The sequence below is a fragment of the Hemiscyllium ocellatum genome, chromosome 9 (assembly GCF_020745735.1).
Source record: "Hemiscyllium ocellatum isolate sHemOce1 chromosome 9, sHemOce1.pat.X.cur, whole genome shotgun sequence".
Lineage (NCBI taxonomy): Eukaryota > Metazoa > Chordata > Chondrichthyes > Orectolobiformes > Hemiscylliidae > Hemiscyllium > Hemiscyllium ocellatum.
The window spans coordinates 82731597-82749361 of record NC_083409.1 but is presented as its reverse complement, the minus strand read 5'-3'; the positions used below and the strand labels follow the sequence as shown (position 1 = coordinate 82749361).

At 39.3% G+C, this 17765-nt stretch overlaps 1 protein-coding gene across 1 annotated transcript in view; it reads left to right on the top strand.

Annotated features, from left to right (window-relative positions):
- ptch2 (patched 2) overlaps window positions 1–17765 on the top strand; it is a 112216-nt gene that overhangs the window by 85770 nt on the left and 8681 nt on the right. Inside the window, exons 18-21 of the mRNA XM_060830522.1 lie at window positions 335–615; window positions 6875–7012; window positions 8693–8835; window positions 15685–15784. Coding sequence (XP_060686505.1) covers window positions 335–615; window positions 6875–7012; window positions 8693–8835; window positions 15685–15784 — 662 coding nt within the window. The remainder of the gene's footprint in view (window positions 1–334; window positions 616–6874; window positions 7013–8692; window positions 8836–15684; window positions 15785–17765) is intronic.

The following is a 17765-nucleotide window of genomic DNA, read 5'->3' as shown; positions in this document are numbered from 1 at the left end:
CTGTGCAGTTTTTATACTCCATCGCCGTTGTAATAAAGGCCAAAATTTCAGTTGCTGTAATGCCGATTAATGTACATCAAAGATGGATTGGTCAGTTGTTCTGTGAGTTGAGGACATATAGAATCCTGGTTATATTGTCACAGCAATGACATTTCCTGTACAATATTAAAATAGATAAAAGATATGTCTTTAACATGTAACTGTCTGCAGTAGGAATAAAACCTACTGCAGTAGGATCATAACGTATAGTTTCACTGAGTATCATGGATGTTCTCATCTGTTGTGTTTAATTTTTTGCCTCCTTTAACTTCTTCTGTGTTCCCCTTTCAAACAGTTCCTGCCGCTGAGCTGATTGAGTTTGCCCAGTTCCCTTTCTACCTGACTGGCCTGCAGCAAACTTCAGATTTCATCGAAGTCATTGAGAGCGTCAGAGCAATATGTGAAGAGTTCACAAAGAAGGGGTTGCTCAACTATCCCAGTGGTTACCCTTTCCTTTTCTGGGAGCAGTACATCGGCCTAAGGCACTGGTTTCTACTCTCTGTCAGCATTGTATTGGCCTGCACATTCCTGGTGTGTGCTCTTCTGCTGCTCAATCCTTGGACAGCCGGCATCATTGTAAGTGTCTATCATAGTTAACATGACAACATTAATATGATGGGCAGGCCTGAGGAGGCAGATGTATTTTCCAGTGTTGAATTTTCCAAAATGTTTCAAATTCTTTGCAAGATTTTTTTCATTTTATTCAACTACTGGATCTCTCAAAGAGTTACATCATGAATACTCCCCCTACAAATGTAGTTAAAAATCACACAACACCAGGTTATAGTCCAACAGGTTTAATTGGAAGTGCACTAGCTTTCGGAGCGACGCTCCTTCATCAGGTGATTGTCCAAATCATGACTACAAATGTAGTGTTTAGGTGGTTTGAGGTTAGGTATGGATTCCTTTAATTTTTTTCTTCTATATTTTTCAGTTGCCTTGTTTTTCTTATCTCTACACTACCCCAGTATCCCAGTGGAGAGTTTAGCATCCAAGCAGCTTTTAGGTGCCTTATAATGTTTCTTCATTACCTGTTATCATTGGCTGTTTATTTAGCAATTTTGCTTTTGAATGGAAAATCATACAGTAGAGAGAAAACCCAAGAGGAGAGATAATCGAAAAGTAGGATTATGCAATTTTATGTTCAGCAAAAAGTAATGTAGAAATATTTAAAGTCAACATTGTCAATGCTACATAACCCACAAGCAAAAAGAATGAAAATGAGGTGTGTGTTCTTATGTGCGAGAGAATGCATGCAGAGCTGACTATGTTATTTAGGAATAACATAGTGCTGTTACCTCCAAATAACAGCTAAAACTTAGAACTCTGTGTGATGAAGTGTATTAAACAATTGTTCTGTATTTGCATATGCAAACTGTTCAGTTTAATTTAAACTTTGCTAAATTGATCCTGCAGTTCATGGCATCCATTTGTGACAATATCCCCTCTGCCCAGTATTTTCGACCAGACAATTCCCTTTTCAGATGGGCAGGATCCTGAAACTGTTTCAAGTCCAGAAGTTGCCTTTGATTTTCTGTAAGGAAGAAACAATGTAAAACATAATTAAGATTGTAGCTTGATAAACTTGCAGGGCTATAAGCATAGAACGAGGTAACAACGTTGACTGGATCACTCTTTAGAGAGCTGACAACAACTCAGTGGACCAAATGGCCTTCTCATATGCTCTTAAGATCTGATAATAATGATGCTTTGACTGTATTGGTCTTCATGTTAGAAAAAGATTCCCTTTTCATTGATAGTGACACAACTTGGATGGAGCCTTTTACAGAGGAGCAAAGTAGCACTAGCCGCTGTATTCTTTGCAAGGACATTTGGAAAGCTGTTGGGTTGCTAGTCAAGTTGTTGTAACATTTGTTCATCAGGCACATTTTTTTTGTAGTTACAAGATCAATCAATGCTTTAAAAATGAGTTGAAGTTGACAATATAATTGCCAGAGAAAATACAGCACGATACCCTCATTTTTATAACTTTACTAGTCTCTGAAGAATCACCTACAGTTGCCAATAAATTAACTTGTAGGGGATATTGTTTGAGGTTGATGGAGTACAGTGGGAAGTAATCATTTAAGAAAACAGTGATAAAATAGTCAGTGCTCAAGGGATCCCCACATCCCGGTCTGTCTGAATTTGGGGAAAGAATTGTCCTTGACTTGACCTTCAAGTGCTAAATTCATCCATCAGTTACTGACGGGTTATAGCAGGAGAATAGCTGGGAAGGATTTCACAGTAAGGAGGGGGAGGCCTGTTGGCCAGGAGGGGTCACCGCAAGGCATTTTTCCAGAGCCCAGTTAATAATACCATGAAAAGCAAACCCAGCTTCAGGAGAAAACTGCCAAAAACTGATTCTTTTGGAAAGGGATCTGTGTACATACTTTATATTGACAAATGTAAAATGAATAAGATTTTGCAAAGCCAGATGTGTCTCTGTTCTGGCTCAATAGAAATACTGTTGCTTCAGAGCCAAAGGTTTTTGGACTCAAGTCTCACACTAGAAACTCAAGCATAAAATTCAGGTTGACACTCCATTGCAATACTGCGAAAGATGCCACCTTCTCAAAGAGATGATACATTGAAACCAATCTGCCCCTTCAGGTTGTTGGAAATGATTCCATGTCACTATTAGCTTTGTCAATATCTGTCTTCAACAAACATCATTGAAAAGAACAAATTATCAGGTCACTATTTCATTGATGTTTGTCAGAACTTGCTGTAAGCAAAGTGGGTGCTGTGATTCCAACATTACAAATCTGTTTCAAAAGTACTTCATTGTCAGTAAAACCCGTTGAGAGTCCTAAGGTTGTGAAATATATAAATTTAGGTCTTTCTTTCCTTAGTGTGTAACAATGACATCAGTTGCATTTAAAATCTGCTTTAACGTAATGAAACATCCTGAGGCGCTTCATAAAGTCATAATCAGACAAGTGTAAGATATTTATACAGCTGTGACGCCATTTTGGATTATTTATTTATGCAAATATATTATCCTGTGAAAATATATTAATTCCTCAGCAAAGTCTTTTAATCTTATCAATTAGGTTTACTTGATAACACAGATATGGTACCATAATGTTGTAAAAGAGCTCCTATATTGTATATGTGACATATATGATTTGGAGCATTATGGAGAATTGACAATAATTACTAAAGAACATGAAAATGTTTAGGAATAGATACCAACCAGTAAGTACAATAAACCTAGTCCTTTTTGGTAAATTGGAGTTAAGACCAGGAGAGCGCCATTTGAACCATGGAAATGTTCCACCGTTCATAAAGATTATGCCTGATCTGATTAGGATCTCAATTTAACTTTGTTTACTATATTACCTTGATTCTATTGTCCATCAAAAATCTAACTCAATCCTGAATACGTTCAATATCACAGCCTCCATAGGTTTCTGAATTCCACAGCCTAATAATATATACTCAGAGAAAATAAATCTCCACATTAAAAGTGAGATTTCTTATTCTTATACTGTCTGTTAGCTCCAGTCTCCCCTTCAAGGAGAAGTATCTTGTCACAAGTTACCCTGTCAAGATCCCTCAGAATTTTAGATTTTTTGATTAGATCTCCTTTCATTCTTCTCAACTCCAATAGGTAAAGATGCAACCTGTTCAACCTTTGTTTATAAGCTTTTCAACCCTTGAATGAGTGAGTGGACCTTCTCTGAACTGCTTCCAATGAAACTATGCCCCTTTTCAAATCAGGAGACCAAAATTGTGTGCAGTCCTCCAGATGTAGTGTCACTGTGGCCCTGTACAGCTGCAATATCATTTCCCTACTTTTATGGTCTGTTTCCCCTTGCAATAAATACCAGCATTCCATTTGGCTTTCTAATTCCTCGCTCTGCCTGCATACTAACTTTTTATGATTCATGTTGGTCGGCATGGACGAGTTGGACCAAAGGGTCTGTTTCTGTGCTGTACATCTCTATGACTATATGTACGAGGGGTACCAAGATCTTTCTGCACCTCCAATTATCTCACCATAACCCTCACAAGGTGTTCTCTCCAATGATATCTTATAGTGTCTTGAATTTATTTTAATTTTCTGCTTGAACAACTTTCTCTGGTGAGAGACCATGTGATGTTAGCCTGATCTCCAGGAGCTCAGTGGGTTTACACAATGAATAAGTGAACCACAGAACACAGCCCATTTTCCTTGTCACCCCACCTCAACATACCACCATCTGTTTTCTAAAGTTTCAACAAGAGAATTTGTTATGTCTTTTAGTACATGTGATTAAGAGTAAGTTCAGAAATGGAACCTGAACAGGTAACTGGGGTTAAGTATCAAGGAAGTAAATGAATTCAAGGCCTTTGATTGATTTTCATCAACTACTCAAGTTTTACAATTGTAATTTGAGATTTCATCTCATACAGCACATTCCCTTCCACCTCCCAACACACCCTCCACTCAACTGGAGCCTCATATTTTACTCTCAGGGATCTATTAAACTGTGCCTTCACTGAGCTTCACATGATGGCCTTCAAGACATGTGGAATTGTAATATCAGAAATCTTCACTTGTTCAGTTTGCCACGAAACAGTCAGCACGCACCAGCACCAAGGCTGAAGGATGAGCTATTCCTCAACATTCTCCTTCCCTTGAGGAGCACAGCCAGTTTTTGTTTGACTTAGATTGGAAAATAATTATGAGGAAAGAATAGGTGAATGCAGCTTGAATGTGAAGTCTTTTTTACATAGTGCCATAATAGTGTTTTCCTTGAAAACTCTGATTAAAAGAACATTACTTTGGAATTTAAAAACCACTCTTTGTTTGTCAACCATGGCTGAGCTGGTGGTATCCTCTCACTTCTGAGTCACAAGGCTGTGGGTTCAATTCCCATTCCAAAGATTTCAACAAAGAAGTTGAGGTTTAGAAACTGCTGTAGCCCCAAGGGAGTATAGCATTGTTGGAAGAACTGTTCATAGGATGGGATCTTAAACCTATACTCTTTCTGTGTTGGACATCAAAAAAGTCCCACAACATTTTTTCAGAGAAGTGTGGGAACTTTAGCCACCAATGTCTTGGATAACATATATCCCTCAATCCATTACAAGCTTAAAAAAAGAGGTTATCTAGTCATTAAACAATTACTGTTCATTGAAAATTGTGTGTAAAAATGAGTAGATTACAACAATTACTGCACTTGGCTGGCTATAGAGTGCTTTGGACCATGCTGAAATTGTGAAAGAGGCTATATTAATGCAATTTTAATTTATTTTCCATTATTTGATGTTTAGTTACAGTGGTGATAATGCCTTTACAACAATGAAATGCTGAAAACTCATCCATGTATAGTAATCCTATTCAATTTCATTATGAAGGAATTTGAATTTATCTATGGTTCCTTTTGCACCAGTCAAACAACAGGGTATGCGTGACAAAACCTGCCTTGTGCTGACATCAAAGCAAGAATTTTATCACAGCTTAGGTACAGGGGAAGCGAAATAAGTAAAGACAGAACCAATTTTCATACAAGCACACAAATCCTTGGCTGTTCATTGCAATCATGAGTCAAATGTGCCAAGTGTCAACATGTTAGCATAAAAGTTGAGTGGATATTGTTGTGTGAAATAAAAAATGGAAATAAAAGGTTTCCTTGTCCCCACTTTAAAGGTGGTAGATATTCCCTGTAAACATTAAATCACAGGAGGCCCCTGTAACCCGATGCCTAACAGATGATAATGGCAGCAAGGTTCAGAGAGAATGCTCAGTTGCTGCTAACCTCATCTTCTCCCGTTCTGGGCTAGAGGGGACTAGAGGAATTTACATTTAAATAGCTTGCAGCCGAAGATAAAAGGACACATTATAAACAAACCCCTTGCTCCAGCATTTACTTACAAAGGGCAATATCTTTCTCCTCTCTGGTTTTGAAGTTAACCCTTCAAGTCAGTCCTCAAATTTGTAGGAAGCTTTTTCTCATTCTGTCAATAAGATGAATGTCTTAACATTCAAAATCTTGAAATGTTAATTCCAAATCAGGAACTTCCTCTTCTTTTGCCTTGGACATTTTAACTGGATAATGTCATTGATTAAAGTGATAATGTGGGAAACCTGCAGTAATTCAATGCATGTCATCATCAATGGAATAACCCAGTGAAAATAAAGGGAGAATATGTTTCAGTCAAAATATTCTACCATGTGAGGAAATATAAATAATTCAGTGTAATTTACTCCATTTATGTTTCGACATGCACAACATATTATAACATGCAACATTGTGGATAGCAATTAATGAGCATTGTCCTTATCACACTGATCTCATACATTTTTTCAATTTTTTATCAATAAGATTCAAAAGGTCTGCATTACATGCAGAGGTAATGGGAGGAGTAGTCCCCTTTTGGCAAACTCCATATCAGCTGGCCAACAGCAAAATATTTTCCCAATCTGATATGACATTTTTTTTTGGAAAAACAAGTTAATTGAATTCTAAATATTATGTACTTTTCTCCATCAATTTTATTCTGGCACATGTGATCCTTTATAATTTGTGATGTCCATTCCACTGATTCGTTCCTCAATTAAAACTAAACCATCCAATTTTCATTCTTTTATTAGTATTTCTTTAGTACTTTCTCTGTCTCTGTATTTTGAATCCTTGCTTCAAATGGAAATTGTGATTAAATTAATAGCTTAGCGGTTCGTCATTTAACTCACCCAGTTTCATATATACAAGGCCAAATTATTTGTAGGTACTTTACCCAGTCACTGCCCATTGAAGACTGACTTTTTGTCACCTAGGCTTAAGCCACTGAGAACTCATGGTTTCCCTGCATGTCTAAGTCCTTCACCTTTGTTTATCTGCAGGTATTTGTCCTTGCTATGATGACAGTAGAACTCTTTGGAATTATGGGACTCATGGGCATCAAACTGAGTGCAATTCCTGTCGTGATCTTGATTGCATCTGTTGGAATTGGAGTGGAATTCACTGTCCATGTAGCTCTGGTGAGTAGATCTATTCTTTCTAGTATATAATTACCAACAAGGATAACTACAGCCCATACCATGGCAATGACTTCTGACCACAGTCAAATCTTGCTCTGAAGCTGTAACTCTCTTTCAGATTTCTTTTTATTTCTGCATGCCTCCTATTTCCTTTGCCCCATTATTGCCAGCCATGCTTTCTGCTCTCAAAGCCTTAAATTCTGGTGTTCCTTCCCCAAATCTCTCCGCGTATCTATTGTCCTTGAAAAAGCTTATAGATTTTTAGCCATTCCTCCGAATGTACTCTTAGTCTGTGAAGGCTCTTGGTCAAATTTTCTACTGTTAAAGTGCCAATTAAATGCGAACTGATGGTGCTGATAAAATGGAAACGTAGAATGGAGTAATTTTGCTGCAGAATAGATTTAATATTGTGACTATATACAACAGTCTGAAAATAAAGTATTTTCCTTTTGCAGCAGAAAAGAAATAAGCATCTGGTGTATTTAGCAGAATCATTTGAGTTTCTGATAAATCCTTTAGTTTAACTTCAAAAGTTTTTTTTCTGTCATGGCTTATCGGCATTACTGAGAAAGTTAGCATTTGTTGCCAAAGTTTAATTGCTCTTGAATTGAGTGGCATGCAAAAGTCAACCACATTGCTGTGGGTCTGGAGTTACATGGAAGCTGGGCCAAGTGAGGGTGGCAGATTTCCTTCACTAAAATAACAGTGAGTTTTTACAACAGTGACTACATGCTTGCCATTGGATTAGCTTTTCATTCCAGATTTTTATTGAATGTAGATTCCACCAGCTTTTGTGATGACATTTGAAACCTTGCTCCAATATTCCAAACAAGAGTCATATTGGACTCAGACCATTAACTCTGATTATTTCTCCACAGATGCTGCCCAACCTGCTGAGTTTCTTAGCATTTTTTGTTTTTATTTCAGATCTGCTGCCTCACAGTGCCAGAGACCCAGGTTCAATTCCCGCCTCAGGCGACTGACTGTGTGGAGTTTGCACATTCTCCCCACGTCTGTGTGGGTTTCCTCCGGTTTCCTCCCACAGTCTAAAAATGTGCAGGTTAGGTGAATTGGCCATGCTAAATTGCCCGTAGTGTTGGGTGAAGGGATAAATGTAGGGGAATGGGTCTGGATGGGTTGTGCTTCAGCAGGTCGGTGTGGACTTGTTGGGCCGAAGGGCCTGCTTCCACACTGTAAGTAATCTAATCTAAAGTAATCTAATCTTATTTCCAACATCTACAGTACTTTACATTTATTCCAGAGCATTAGCCAGCTGTCTAGATAACTAGGCCATTGATAGTACTAGCTGAAAATGTGTTGCTGGAAAAGCGCAGCAGGTCAGGCAGCATCCAAGGAACAGGAGATTCGACGTTTCGAGCGTAAGCCCTTCTTCAGGAATGAGGAAAGTGTGTCCAGCAGGCTAAGATAAAAGGTAGGGAGGAGGGACTTGGGAAGGGGCGATGGTGATGTGATAGGTGGAAGGAGGTCAAGGTGAGGGTGATAGGCCGGAGTGGGGTGGGGGCGGAGAGGTCAGGAAGAAGATTGCAGGTTAGGAAGGCGGTGCTGAGTTTGAGATAGTACTACTCCACCACTGACTCCCACTAAGTGTTTAAGTGCATTTCTTTTATATTTGTACAGTTTGACCATTGATATAAATATGCCTTATTTGTTACATTATAGGGTTTTCTGACTGCCATTGGGAATAGGAATTTACGTTCTGCTGTGGCACTGGAACACATGTTTGCACCAGTGATAGACGGTGCAATCTCCACACTACTCGGCGTCCTGATGTTGGCTGGTTCTGAGTTTGACTTCATCATTAGGTAGGTTTTGAACAGGGTCCCTATACGGGCAAATATTTCTAGCAGATTTCTCTTTTACATTATCCACCACAAATGAAATGGATGGGAGACTTATTTCAAAGCATTTTTCAATTCTATTTCAATTTCTTTTTTCTGCTGCTGATGTTGGTTAAATACTATTTCCAAACCAAGAAGGTACACAAGGGAAGAAATTTTAACAAGCTTGCCAATTGAGAGAATGTGCAAACGTAGACAATTTTAAAGTAACCCTCGTGGTGAAAACCTACAGGACTGAGTGGATGTTGCATTTACACACATCCCAGTGACCTTAATAGAGTGTAAAATTGAGGAAGTTGAAAAACTAGTGGAATCTCAATCACTGCTAGAAAATAGATATTTATAGATAATGTTGATTTTCTGCTGGAGGTTCAGCTTCATTGAGCAGAATTTGATGCCACCTGTGAGTCTGGTCATGGTGAGGTATTTACTCAGGCAGGAGGAGACAGGTGGGACCCTGTCTGGGTGTGAAAGCTTGCGGTGTCCTTTCCACTCAGATGCTAATTGAGGATCTTAAGTGGATAGTGGCAGTTGCCACCACTTCCAATGGCTGTGACATTCAGCTTCCCCAGGCTTTGGAATGGCCTATCCACAGTAACTCTTATCTCTGGAATGGTTGTGTTATTGGAGATGGTAGCTAAAATGGTAAAATAGCTTTTTACTTTGAAAGACGTACATGATTCAAAGAAGTGATGTAATTGCTGAAATATTCCTTACCCTCAAAGTGACATAAGATCAAACTAAGAGAGTACCTCAACCTACTTCAGCACTGCAGTTGAATACAGCTTTGAATTTATCATTTCAGGTTAAATATTCTTCAAATGTCAACTTTAATAAACTGCATTCTTTAAATCTTGCTAAAGGTTTAACAAATGCCCACAATAGAATTGCTGAGGTGCTGATGCTGCCTCCAGTGTATGTAGCAGATTTGATGCCCATCTGTAATAGTGCTTTAAGACTTGTCATCACTCGCTGTAAGGGTGATACTCAGCTGTCGTTCCTATTCATTTGATTGATGTAACCTATGACACTGAGTAGATATCCAGTCCATAAGTACTCCCAGAGCAGAAGTTATACTTTAACATGCTGGCTTCCGGAGGGGACCAGGATGAATGTTTTAAGTGCCAAAACCATTGCTTTGAGTAAAATGGAACTCGTGAGATTTTAAATAATGTAGAAAATTTAAAAGGCAATCACAAAATAAATGCTAAACTATCTCTAGTTCTTTACCTCTTCCTCCTCAATGTGCTTCCTTTTTTCCTAGAACCATACCATTAGGTAGAGCTGACAATTCTACTTCACAGTGGTTTGTCAGATCAGCTTCAGTGGCTGGTGACTCATGGAGGCCAACATTCCCTGGGGCACGGCTCTAACTCTGGTAGAACTTACTATAAAATGATGGACAGAGATAATCTGGCATATTTTGTAAGGAACTCAGTTTGCACCATCCCTTAAAGGACAGACATTTTCTGGGCCAGAGACTGGGCAGCATCTCATTTTATTGGGATTTTCTGCTCCATTAAGCTAAATAGAACCCAGCATTTATAATTGCTGAAGGCTGGCACATTGGGAAGGGAGAGATCTGAAACCAGGTGAAATTTGTCACTTCAGTCCCAGGCTTTAACACCATCTAGCTGTCATGGATATACGCTTGAAAGGTTGAAACTATTCCACTTGCCTTGCCAAAGAGAAATTTCAATTATGATCTTTGGATATAAAGCAATAGCAGAAACAAAAAAAAAGATTATTTGATTGTCATATCTTCCCACATCCATATTTTCCAAAATGCAGCATTCGTCAGTCACAGCATGTTCCATGTAAGAAAGACTTGTATTTATAAGACGCCTGTCATGACCTCAGGACATTCCAAAGCCGTAACAGCCAATGAAGCACTTTTGAAATGTTGGAATATAGAAAACGTAATAACCAATTTGCACACAGCCCCACAAGCAGAAATGAAGTAATCTGCTTTCCGTGTCACTTGAGGGGCACCAGGGAGAACACCACTACTATTATATGATGTAGTGCCACAGGGCTTTTTTTAAACAGCTCCCCAAGAATGCAGACGTGGCATATGTTCACTGTCTCAGCCAACCGACAGCTCCTCCAATAGCACTGTACTCCCTCATTACAGCTGTGGAGTACCAGCCTGGGCTATGCATGAAGACTCTGATGTGGAGCATGAATGCACACCTTCTGACTTATAAGCAAGAGTGCTACCACTGAATCATGACCGACAGGATATGGATCCATGTATCGCAAACAGAGTCAAACATGAAAACCATAGATTCTGTCATGTGATGAAACCCATTAGTTGAGTAATAACACAATTTATTCACAAGAGTGCAAGTAAATCAGTTAACTGGTCACAAAATAAATGTTAGAATCAAGTAAAATCCTGAGCTTGTGTTGGCTGTATTGCACAGGAATAGAAGGTGTTTGAAGTTCCTGATGAATGGATTCAGATGAGTTATTTGTACTATCATATTGGGAGAAGATGGACAATGAAAACTTGAATGTGAGTCTGCCCACAGAGTGGTACTTTGTAGAGGAGCAGGGCAAAGATGCGGGTTATCTCTGTTTTTCAGAGAGAACCCATACATTAAGGCAGAGAGAGAAGGATTGTGAAAGTTACACGTTTATAGAAAAACAGGAAAATATATTCTCCCCTCGGTATCATTTAGAAATAATGAGAAACAGGGAATCTATTTTGCAAGTCCAAACTGTCATTTTTCTTCTAAACATTGAACTAAATGAACCACAAGGTAGACTTTCAGTCAGGGAGGTCTTGTTTAGAGAGCCAGTCAGATAGCGTGGGTTAGTGTAAAGAAGTTGTTGTAAATATTTCTTCTTTGGTGCATGCACCATAAACAGCTGAACAAACTCTGCATTTTTCAGCAAGCCATCCTCAGAATGGAAAAGATTACAGGAAGGATAAACAACGAGATTCTGACATGCTGCCTACATGGAGGTCCTGTACAACAGACCAACCGATTGATTTTCAGACTGTTGGCTTAAGTAAAATAAATAGAAGATGGTCGCCTGTCTGATTGCAGTAATAGGAGGGCCCCTCTTGTTATGAAGGGCAAAAAGAGGGTGGCAATCAAGGCTTCAGTTTTTTTCTTGGTGTGGGGGATGTTCAGTTGCCATTTTTGCTAAATTTTGTTGACCCCATATTCACCAGGAAAGGGCAGTGTAATAGATTAAATATTGTAGGAAAGGCCCCTCTGGGAGTCACAGCTAATTAAACTGACTGAGCCTTAAGAGTCTGAGGGAAAGTCGTTGCACTACGATTATTCTCCAAATTTGATCAAAATTGTGGGAGTACTCAGGGGTGTGGCAACAGGCTGAGGCAAAATATCTCCGTCCCTTTCTACTTAGAATTAGCAAAAGGCAAACACTGAGGCAGCTCTCATTACAAAACCCAGCAATGTGGAAAATTCAATCTGGTGAATGTTCTAGCAGTAAATGAGGGAGACAGTAAAATTTGAGAGAGTTGTATTTGGCTCAAAAAGGAGAGTAGCTGAATTTGTTTTTCAGCATTATCAGCAGGAATCTTCTGCTAAATGATTTATCAGCAGTCTTGGAATCCAGGACCACAACTATACTTGTTTTAAAAACAAGGTGAAAAGGAGATTGGCACAAAGAAGGGGCATGTAGATTGGGTTCATTCTGCTGTGACCAATGCTTTTCATGAAATTAGCGATAGAAATTACCCAGCCTCGTAAGCAATGGCTTCAAAAGGGTATTTTCTGCTGATACCACTGGCCTTTGCCCAAAAAAAATCCCGCATGAGATGCAAAGGCCCCTTTAACAAATGGTAATACAAGAGCCTGCTGCTTCCCAAACGTATGTAAACAGAACCAAGCCACAGTGGAAACTCACAAGCCAAAAAAAAATTGTTTTCAGTGAGGCGGGGAGACAGATCCTGATGCTCCATCAGAGTTGCGTGCCATTCCTGTGAATTCCAACCAATGCATATTGTTGCTTATCTTAGTGTGCTGTTAAATAAACACTTGGCCTTCCGCTGCACACATGGGGCTCAGAGGCTTTAAAGCAGAAAAGACTAGTAGAAAGCTGACTGCTGTTCTGCAGCTGTGCTCAAGTTTCTGGTTTGTGGCAATTGCTGTTCTCTAGACTACTGCGCATTTTAAATGATTAAGTGTTCTTAAGTAAAGGTACATTGAGATCAATATTAAACCAAGCAATAAAAAGAATATAAAATTCACCATTTGGCTTTATTTCATCTCTTTTTCTGGTGAGGTATTAAATAGAGCCCCTGGTTGACCTTTCTTCACAGATAGAAGCAAAAGATCCCAAAATCTTAGCAGGACTTATACACTTAATGGTAAGGTCCTAGGGAGTGTTGCTGAACAAAGAGACCTTGGAGTGCAGGTTCATAGCTCCTTGAAAGTGGAGTCACAGGTAGATAGGATAGTGAAGAAGGCATTTGGTATGCTTTCCTTTATTGGTCAGAGTATTGCGTACAGGAGTTGGGAGGTCATGTTGCGGCTGTACAGGACATTGATTAGGCCATTGTTGGAATAATGCGTGCAATTCTGGTCTCCTTCCTATCGGAAAGATGTTGTAAAACTTGAAAGGGTTCAGAAGAGATTTACAAGGATGTTGCCAGGGTTGGAGGATCTGAGCTACAGGGAGAGGCTGAACGGGCTGGGGCTGTTTTCCCTGGAGCGGCGGAGGCTGAGGGGTGACCTTATAGAGGTTTACCAAATTATGAGAGGCATGGATAGGATAAATAGACAAAGTCTTTTTCCTGGGGTCGGGGAGTCCAGAACTAGAGGGCATAGGTTTAGGGTGAGAGGGGAAAGATATAAAAGAGAGCTAAGGGGCAAGTTTTTCACGCAGAGGGTGGTACATGTATGGAATGAGCTGCCAGAGGAAGTGGTGGAGGCTGGTACAATTGCAACATTTAAGAGGCATTTGGCTGGGTATATGAATAGGAAGGGTTTGGAGGGATATGGGCCGGGTGCTGGCAGATGGGACTAGATTGGGTTGGGATATCTGGTCGGCATGGACGGGTTGGACCGAAGGGTCTGTTTCCATGCTGTACATCTCTACAACTCTACATTTCAAAGAAAAGTAATAAAGTTCTCAGCTAACATTTATCCCTCAATCAAGCATCACCAAGAATAAATTATATGATTATTCATATTTGTGAGATTGTAATGAGCACAAATTAGATGCTGTGTTTTCCTCCATTACAAGTCGATGGACCCAAGATTTTGTAAGGTGCTATTTAATTTCAAGCTTATTCCTTTTTTTTCCAAAATTAGCCTTGGAAAGTAAGGTGAATTGGTTTATGGAGGGAAAGTGCAGTGTTTAAGTCCCAGACAACTAAAGGCATGGCACCAGTGATAGGCTGATTTAAACCAAGGTTGATTAAGCAACCAGAATTGAAGAAGTGCAGCTATCGCAGATGGTTGTCAGTCTGGAGGAGGCTAGAGATTGAAAAGGGATGAGAAGCTGTGGTGATATTTGAAAACAAGAATGAGAATTTCAAAACTTGAGGAATTGCTGAACCAGGAGGTATGTAAGTGAGCACAAAGGTGACAGAAGCTTGGTATGTGTTAGGACACAGGCACAACAATTTCAGATGACCTCAAGTCTGTGCAGGGTGTAATGTGGGAGGCTGATCAGGAATACTTCGGAATAATCAAGTCTAAAAATAGCAAAGTTATGGATGAGGTTTTCAGTGATAGATGAGTGGAGGCAAAGATAAAGCTGTATAGTTTTAAGAAAATGGTAGTGACGGTACAAATCCATGGGTCAAATATGATACCAGACTCCTCCTTGCATCACTAACAGAGTTTGAAATGAAGATCCCTTCAAAGGAGTAGTAGTTAACCTTGGGTTCTGTGCATGAAGATGGTATACTATGAAGATACTCGAGTTTTCTTGCATATAGAACCAAGTCTCTGTCCTTCTCTCACACACACATATACTCACACAGTGCAGGAAGTGCCAGGACCGTAATGATAGATGAGCCTGCCACTGGGAATAGGGCTAAGTCCTCTGCTGAGGAATTCCACTTGAAATCGAGCCAAATGCCTTAATTCTTCCAAGTACAGTTAGGAGTTTCTGTGGAGGCCTTTTGCGCTGTAATTAATGTATGCCTTCAGACCAACAGGCCCGAAACAGGAAATTGGCCATAATGGTTCACAACCTTTACCAATTTACTTACAAAGCAGGAGATGTAACTCATAGATGACCTTGGGATATGCCACCTAGTTGCATGTTGCACAGTTAAAAGATCTGTGACTACAGAACATTCAGAGGGAGGAGGCAGAATGTTTATAGTAGATTGGAGTTAGAGGTGGTAACAGCCCCATGTTGTTTGAAACATAGCTTCACATCTCAAGGAGCTGGTGTTCACTTTAGTCAGTATGGACAGAAATCAGCAGCTTCCTTTTCTCTTGTGTCCCTATGAACCACACAATGTGACCTTAGTTTTCTGTTCAGTTGCCAGGCAGATTAATGCGAGCCATTTAGTTACTTCAGCTGTTTTCCTGCTCCCTTGTATACTAAACCAGAGATAACTTCTATTCAATTCATATAGTTTGTTATCTTTGGCATTAATTCCCTTACAAAATTGTAATGGTTACACCCTCATTCTGCCTCTAAAAACCCATGTATGATTTGCTGCTGAGTACTTTTGACTTTGTGGATGCTAGATAACCTTGGCTTGGAACGACCAGATTTGTGGCTAACCTTATTGAACATAAAGTCTGATTAGAATCACAAAATGAAGTCGAATGAGTGGTCACAACGTAAATTCTTGTTCTTCATTTGCAGGTACTTCTTTGCTGTTTTGACCATACTAACAGTTTTGGGTATCCTTAATGGTCTCGTTCTACTTCCAGTTTTGCTGTCTGTTGTTGGACCCCCTGCTGAGGTAAGCAGAGCAAAGTCTTGATTTATTGAACCTTCTTAGGTCTATTGACAGAATTAGCCAACCTTGAAACATAATTCTTAATTAATTGGGTTAGTGATTTATTGTGACAAGCACTATCTTGCGGTAGTGTTTAACTCCAACCTCCCCAGTAGGCTTCGGAAGAGAAATTTAAAAGCCCGACTGTGGATGTTAAGGTGCATTCCAAACCCCTTCACTCTACTGCACCAGATGTATCCAGACCCTGTCCCCAATCTGAGTACTGGAGGTCAGTGTTCACAGTATGATTCTTCCACAGTGGCGTATATTGGCAAAACTCATACTGTCAATACTGCAGAAACTGGGTTAATTTTTTTATAGTCAGTATTTGTTTTTCACTGGCTTGCCCCACCTTCTGCTAGGTTTTCAAGCCACTTTCACTCTATAGCATAACAACTCCTTACTTTATTGACCTAAAGAGCAATGGATAGCAAAGGGAGCGAAGATAAATGATGTGCGTTTGGATCTGACTAGTGCTTCAAACTAAATATACAAGGCTCATTTACCTCAGGGGCTTGGACATTTCCATCTGCTCTGCATCGGCTCCAGACTTACCCTAATCAGTAATAGCGGGTTTCATTTGACTGGGTGCACAGAGAGTTAAATGCAGGAAGCTTATTTTCCTAATGATGGAGGCACAAACTCCCTGGTTCAGGATTTGTGCCTGAAAACTTCTCTCTCAATTAGGAATTGCTTGAAATTAGGAATTTCTTCTTTGACAATTTATTAACCCCTTCACAAAGAACACAATCTGACATAAACACAGTTTTCCTTTAATACTGTCTGATAGACACCAACCCTCAGCTTGACAAACATTCTTTATGGCTCTTTCTTCAACAGAGAAACTGTGTACTGTATAGTATTATATTCTGTGGTGCCACCTCACATCTAATGTAGCCCATGCCCCTCACTACAGCAGTAGGTACATTGATTTTTCACTCAGTATAACACAACATAATGTATTCCACATTCGATACAATTAACCCAATCTGTCAACAGCTCCATTGTAAGAACAAACTCAGATGAAACATTTTCAATAATACAGTTTGTGCCTTTTCTAAGTTTTAGATTTACTCTTCTGTGCTTCCTTATCCTAGAGTCCTATGCTATTGACTCCATTTGAACTTTGTCTGAGTATTTCCCATACAGGAAATACAAATTGATTTTAAAAGTATGTTTGCATTTTATTAACAAGATTTAGGTTCGCCTGCATTGAAAACTGAATTTTGTGTAACAAGAGCTTCACCCTGTAAAGATAATTAAGATAATTGGAAGCAGGCCCTTTTAATATGAGTTACAAATTCATGTTTGTTGTGAATTTGCACCATCAGCACACCAGTTGGATTGAGTAACTGAAGACCAAAATTTTAATCTTGGGGTTCACTAGACTCTCCTAATTTGTGATCTTATCTGAACCCCTTAATTAGACTAAAACCTCATAATCCATTCCCAGATATCCATTATTTTGCACACAATATGAAAGCTGTGTTAACATTACTATCTGTAATCACTTCAGGCTACTATATCTATTATTCTGCGAATAATATACTGCTATAATGATTATTTAGAACATGCAATGACTGACTTGATCACCTTTCCTTGAGTAAAATGTTAACAGGCTGCTACAGTTTTGTTAACATACAACTGGATTAAGAGGAGGCTTGAAATTTGTAGTATTCCGATGCAAAGTACCCATCATTGATGGGATATAAGTGCAAATTCCCAATACTGCTCATTTCCCAAGTGCTACATTGTTATTGTGGAGTATTGTGTCTTGAGCATTCTTGCATAGTCTCACACAGTTCCATAAATAGAAATCTTGATCACATATTTTGGCTGCACTTGTTTTGCGATGTTGGGGTTGACTTTCCTTAAACCTTTCACATTTTGCAAACTCCAGAACTAGAGGTCACAGTCTAAGAATATGGGGTAAGCCATTTAGGAC